At 41.4% G+C, this 6326-nt stretch overlaps 1 protein-coding gene across 1 annotated transcript; it reads left to right on the top strand.

Annotated features, from left to right (window-relative positions):
• Positions 1-836: 836 nt before the first annotated feature.
• aqp11 (aquaporin 11) lies at positions 837-4301 on the top strand. Its single transcript, XM_076282024.1, has 3 exons — positions 837-1619; positions 1811-1927; positions 2386-4301. Exons 1-3 carry the CDS (start codon positions 1025-1027, stop codon positions 2496-2498), a joined length of 825 nt encoding a protein of 274 aa, XP_076138139.1. The 5' UTR covers positions 837-1024; the 3' UTR covers positions 2499-4301.
• Positions 4302-6326: the final 2025 nt, after the last annotated feature.

The raw sequence follows: 6326 nt of genomic DNA, 5'->3' as shown, positions 1-6326 counted from the left end.
CTAGCTCCGTTTCTCCTTCCACCCATTTGACTTTATTATTATTTCGTGTTGTAGACTCCCCTGTGTTCCGGCAGCCCTTTCATATGGTCTAATCCATCAACGAACCTGAGTGCCTTGCTTGAATAAAATGATTAATTCTTTGGGTGCAAGTCCCATCGTGGCGTAGTCTGCTACTTGTCTGAGCCTATATGTGTGTATATACCTGGGTATGTGTGTGTGTGTGTGTATATACCTGGGTATGTGTCTGTGTGTGTGTATATACCTGGGTATGTGTGTGTGTGTATATACCTGGTTATGTGTGTGTGTATGTGTGTGTGTGTGTATGTATATATACCTGGGTGTGTGTGTGTGTGTATATACCTGGGTATGTGTGTGTGTATATACCTGGGTATGTGTGTATACTGGGTATGTGTGTGTGTGTGTGTGTATACCTGGGTATGTGTGTGTGTGTCTATATATACCCGGGTATGTGTGTGTGTCTGTATACCTGGGTATGTCTGTGTGTGTGTATATACCTGGGTATGTGTGTGTATATACCTGGGTATGTGTGTGTGTGTGAGAGAAAGAGAGAGAGAGAGAGAGAGAGAGAGAGAGCGGCTACATGCAAGCCAAGATTCATGTTTTCGGTGTCCTGAGAATCTTCGACCGAAAAAAACCCTATTAGGCTAAAAATCAATATGACAGCACTGCATAATATGACGGCGGTCATCATAATTATCCATCAATCTTGTAATTTGGTCAACTCGAGTTCACAAGATCGCCCTTGACAAATACCAATAAGTTGTTTGCTGCCCTCTACTGGTTCTAGTAGAGCTACCGAAGACTTCCGTGTGGAGAGCTCGCTCAACTCCCTCTCAGCTCGCGGTTCAAAAGAAGCACACGCATGCACTTTGATTAGAAGAGCGGGGCGGGCTCCTTGAAGTGAGTGGATCATAGAGAAGTTGCCTGGTCACCCCACTAAACGTGAGGCCAAAGGATAAAAAGCGCTAGTAGACTGACCGGAAACTAGTCCGTGTCTTTTGGAATGGCAGACCTCGGTGTTTCTCTGTTCCTGCTGGCAGGGACCGTGTTTCTGAGCGAAGTGACGAGGAGGACTGCAGTTAAACTGTTTGCCAAGTCGGATTATTGTCCATACGTGTTGGAAATCATTTCGACCTTCCAGCTATGCGCTTGCACACACGAGTTGAAACTACTAGCTGAAGTGGGCCGAGTAGATCTGCAGGTCGGGCTGACCCTCACGTATCTCATCACTGTGGTCCATGGGCTGACGTTCCACGGAGCCACCTGCAACCCCTCTGGCACCCTTGAAAGTGTCTACCGTAGGAGACTCACCGGTAGATGCGCAGTAGTGCTGATTGTGTGCCAGTTTCTTGCTGCCATGGTGGCACGCTGTGTTGTGCCATATGTATGGGCACTGGGGTTGTCAGATATGCACGCTAGGCACAAACTGTTCGGATTTAAATGCATCAGTCCGATTAATGCTCCGCTTTTGAAGGCTACTGCAGTTGAGCTGGGATGCGCTTTCGCCGTGCACTCTGCTGCTAAACGGATGCAAAAAGTCGACGACAAATACAAAATTCATCTAATAGCAGCTGTAATCACAATCGTGGTCTATGCAGGTTTGTTTCTCGGGATTAGACATTTGACCTTGTTTTGGCAGAGCCTAACTGTTATGTAAGAGTTTAAGTTATCACTTATGTGATAGTTTAAATCCCCATTTGAGTCCGTGTCAATACAACCAAACCATTGCTAGTTCATAATCTCTAAATGTGCATTGCAGTAACTCTAATCAGTGCTGTTTGTTTTGTAGGAGGGAGTATCACAGGAGCAGTGTTCAACCCAGCACTGGCGTTTTCAACACAGTTTCCATGCAGCGGGAACACCTTTACTGAGTACTCATTGGTATACTGGTTGGGGCCAGTGTTAGGTAGGGCACATTCTTGGTACAACGATCGTGTTTAATGCCTGTAGGCGGTGTGGTATTTTAGCACTGACCTAATTAATCACAAACATTTTAAGTACATGCAAAGCCCATTACAATGCTAGAGATAGTGCAGCATGCCACTTGCCTTCATAAACTTAATACAATGAGCACAACTTGTCCATTCAAATAGAAACACCCAAAATAATATTGGCAGTAGTAGCAGCTTGAGACTATGTTGTGATAATGTGGAACTGATTCCATGCATGCAGTCGTGTACAAAGTGAGGTACAATGTATCACCAACATTCTAGTCTGTCAGTTATGAAAGACTGACACTTAACCTTAAGGGGAATGAGCCGAGTGGCCGAAGCGGAGGGAAACATGGTGTCTTCTTACTCCACATTCATGATTTTTTTCCATGCACAGGCTAAGGAACCCTCTCTCCCATCTCTCTGTCCACAGGCATGGCCGGCTCAGTGCTGCTATTCGACAAAATTATCCCGGTGGTATCTGGGAAGAGCACATACCACGATGACCTGCACCCCAATGGCTTCCAGGAGAAGAAGAAGAACTGAGCTCCAAACTGGACATCTCTCCACTGTTGGACCCAGCAGTGGATTACTGTACACATCTCCTAAGCATCCGTGAGCTCACTTAGTCAATAATTATAGCGCACAGTGTAGGCCTAATCAATGGGAGTAGATGTTTTAGTGTGTTAACTGACATGTACCTCATCAACACCATTTTTTCACTTTTATAACTTTTTTGAGCCAAACCATGTTTATGTGAATATAGGTTGAGAAGTAGTGTTGAGATATCATGGCTATTGTAATTTGTTTAATTGAACAATAGAGCTTGATAGCGTAAAAATATCACAGGGTATAACATCATAACTGGAAGAAGTTATCATCTTTAGGCTTGTAATGGCACAAGCAGCTGCTATGTTCATTTAGAGAAGACAAGCCTCACTGAAATGAGAGATTTTGACCTACAGAGACTGTGCAAACATAGTTCTGTTTTATTTCATTTTATGTTATGTCTCAATGTTTTGTCAGTGTCCTCTTACAATGGTTAAGTTATCTATTACCGTTCTTGTTCTTCATCATGTAACTCTTAAGTTGAAACATTCCCTTTTAAAGAAGCACATGAGGACTAGCTGGATAAGTATGTTATATAATGAGGATTTTTACATTTGATGAGTGTGTGACGTTTAAGCAGTTTTTCTTGGTGCCTTTGGAACTTTAGCAAGGAGTCTCGGGGCAAGCTGATCCTCCTCGAGCCTGACCATTAGTAAACAATACCATGGCAAACCATTAGTGTGCCATATACAGTTAACCGTTTAAGCCAAAGATGGTGAACTTGTCTTTTAGGCAAGCAGAGGCTCGGCCACTCAAATACTGCACATGTCATACGTGATACTAATCAATTTTAAATGTGGTTGTTGGTCTTCCACTGAAATCGGTTGTTATCAACCAATTACAGCATTTATAACAATGTAAGACATTGTAATAAATCAGTTCATTTTGTTATAGTGTTGAGTATGAAAAATGTATTTTATGCGATTCTAATAGTATTATAATAGACATTTGATTGTTTATGTATGCTTTGCTCCAGGAAGACAGACTGCAATTAATATTTTAAATGGCTCTACTTGAGAGAGAAGTGTCAAAAGCAGTTTATTATCCATAGCAGGCCCAGCCGATCTTGAAGTCCATGTGAAGTAGCAGGTGTCCTATACAGGGTATACGAGACAGAAACATGTGTTACCAGTTGCCAATTTTTGCCAACACTTTTCGCTAGTTAAGGTGAAGGTGCAAGATTGGGACAATTTCTTTGAACTTTCTGATATGAAAATAAGGAACTTGGGGGGGTGGATCTCACTCCCAGACGCCTAAAGAGGTGCTGTTTCGCGGGATCGAGTCCGGGCGTGTGTGGGCTGAACAGCGCAGGTTCCAAACAACGCAGGTTACAATAGCAAGTCCAATATGTTTAGGGAAAAAAATGTTGTCACTAAAATTAATGAATAATTGTGATAAAAAATTGTATATTGATCAAAATAATTGTGTTTATTACTTTGGCCGTAATCGGGCAGCTGTTTTAACTATTATATTATTTAACATCATGTTTTGCATTTTCATGCACTGGTTAATCCTTGGAATTGCATTTCTAGTTTGAGTAGGCCTATTACTGCTCGGGACATTTCTCCTCCACATAAAATTAGAGAAAAACTTTCAGCGACTGAAACAAACTGTCTCTACACAGGAAACCACTGGTGTAACTGCTGTGTCTCCTACCTACTCTGGCTGACTGACTGACGAATGTCACGTATATGCTTTTGGTTTGCATGTATCCTGTAGCCCCATAAAGTGTAAGCTACAGATCTTGTGGTCCCTGCGTCAATTACCTACTCTGGCTGACTGTCTCGACCAATGTCACGTATATGCTTTTGGTTTGCACGTAGCTGAAAGTACATTCAAATATGCTACAGATGTCACGTACATCATTCTCAGAAACTGTTTAAATGTGAGTACAGTGACATTGTCATCTCTCATATGGCTCTTGTGCTGCTGCCTGTCTAACCACAAGTGATATCTCAGGAAGTGGGATATCTATCAAGCAAGAATGAGTCAGTACTGCTTACATGAAAAATAATTAAGAATAATTCAAAGGTAACGTTATACAATGGACAAGGAGTCGGCATTCATTCATACATCCATGTCCACATTTGTATCAGAAGACATTTACTTTTCCATTGGTAGAGACTCAGACAGGGCCTACTGAGTTTTCACACACTTCTCTGAAAAGTTTAAGCCTTCTGCTAGATATCCCATCATGTGATGACTGAGACCTATTGCATACCAAGCACACAGTCCCTTGTCTGCTGTAATCAGTATACTCAGTTCCAAAACTCGCCACACTTATCTAGTTAATTTTACCTTTGCAACTGTGAGAAATCTCTAGCAGTTCACTGCTTCTTTTGAGGCATATGCTAATGGATTTATGCTTTATAACTTTATAACAGACTGCATCCTTCTAAGTTGGTTTTATTGACCAATCAAATTCACTTTACATTTGCACCGTGCACTTTAAGTTGCTTTTTGGAGTGGACTTTACTCCAAGGTCTGGAGTGTTTTCTCTTGTGCAAGTCTTCAGTTGAAAAGGAGAAACATGAGAAGTCAGGGCAAAAGGTGGCAGCTACTACAGTATGGTGAACCCACTGCAAAACATGCATGTACACAAGCTAATGTCTTGATGTGACTAAAACTACTTGCTGGTTTGGCATTTGTGAATAATTTTTAAACAGGTACCGAGGAGAGTGTTAAAAGTTTGCGAACCCTGCAAATATGGTTATCATAATAGCCCATGGCACCTCCTTAAGCTGCAAATACTTCAAACAATGTAGCAGAACTGTATTCAGGCCTTCAGGTATCTTGTTGCATGATCCATTCTCAGCCCAGATTTAACTCCACCACTGATGGCTTGTTTCTTTCAAGAATTTATTGACAGGCCTGACCGGAAGCATTCAAACAAAACAACTAAGGAATGGCAGGAGAAAAACAAGATCCTAAATCTGGTTCTGCTAGATGCGGACAATACTCTCAAAGCAGATACAAGGGAATGATTCATTGCTATAGAAGACATTTGGTTTCTTTCTTTTCAAATCAACCACTTTTGGTAAATAAATTAGTATCTGTAATGTTCGCAAACGTTCAAACAGCGCCGCATTTTGTTTCTAATGTTGCATTTACAAAAAGTAACAAGTGTGTGTATGAGTGTGCCTCAGTTGTAAAAGATGTAACATCAATCTTCTAGTTCACCAAAACCCACAGCAATTGCTAATGCTCTCCAGATAGCAGTCTACAAACAGAGAGGGTAAACGAGTTGAAAGGACCCTTAAATGCATACAAAGCTTCTTCAACAGCTATACAGATTACTACCACCAATATAAAACATGAGTGGCTCTCGACCACATTCATTTTGTCAAAGTAACTCTGAGAAGAAAAAATGCTGGAGACTCCAGATATAAGAGTTGCTGGAGTAGACAGAAGTAGAGAAGAGTACACACAACACCGGTCAGTGGACATACATAGTTTCATCAGTTTCTCGATCACCTTCATAGTAAGTATTTTATATATATATATATATATAGCACATTTTTATGCACAGAGTGCAACCCACCCTGATACTAGGTGAACATGTCATGTTAATTTTGCCAACAGAGAAAGCCCAGTCTTGGTGTAACACCAATGTAATCTGTGAAGAGATTAACTATTGCTAATACCTGACACTAGCTTGCAAAACACCAAATCACACTAAAAACCAAGCCCATCACATGACAATCACTGTCTTCTACTGGAGGCTGTAATCTCTAATTAGTGGTAATCCTTTCAGGGACAGAAATA

This window comes from Alosa pseudoharengus, unplaced genomic scaffold, assembly GCF_046254945.1.
Source record: "Alosa pseudoharengus isolate Yale_2024_CS ecotype anadromous, Long Island Sound unplaced genomic scaffold, YU_APseudo_1.1 YU_APseudo_1.1_scf_13, whole genome shotgun sequence".
Taxonomy (NCBI): Eukaryota; Metazoa; Chordata; class Actinopteri; order Clupeiformes; family Clupeidae; genus Alosa; species Alosa pseudoharengus.
Note: the sequence above shows the minus strand (reverse complement) of the source record. Positions and strands in the feature narration are given on the sequence as shown.

What these genes read in the sequence shown, in the direction of transcription:
- aqp11 (XM_076282024.1), top strand. Translation starts at nt 1,025, where the DNA reads ATGGCAGACCTCGGTGTTTCTCTGTTCCTGCTGGCAGGGACCGTGTTT. An exon ending in CACAATCGTGGTCTATGCAG is followed by an intron (nt 1,620 to 1,810) that starts GTTTGTTTCTCG and finishes TTTGTTTTGTAG; the next exon opens with GAGGGAGTATCACAGGAGCA. An exon ending in CTGGTTGGGGCCAGTGTTAG is followed by an intron (nt 1,928 to 2,385) that starts GTAGGGCACATT and finishes CTCTGTCCACAG; the next exon opens with GCATGGCCGGCTCAGTGCTG.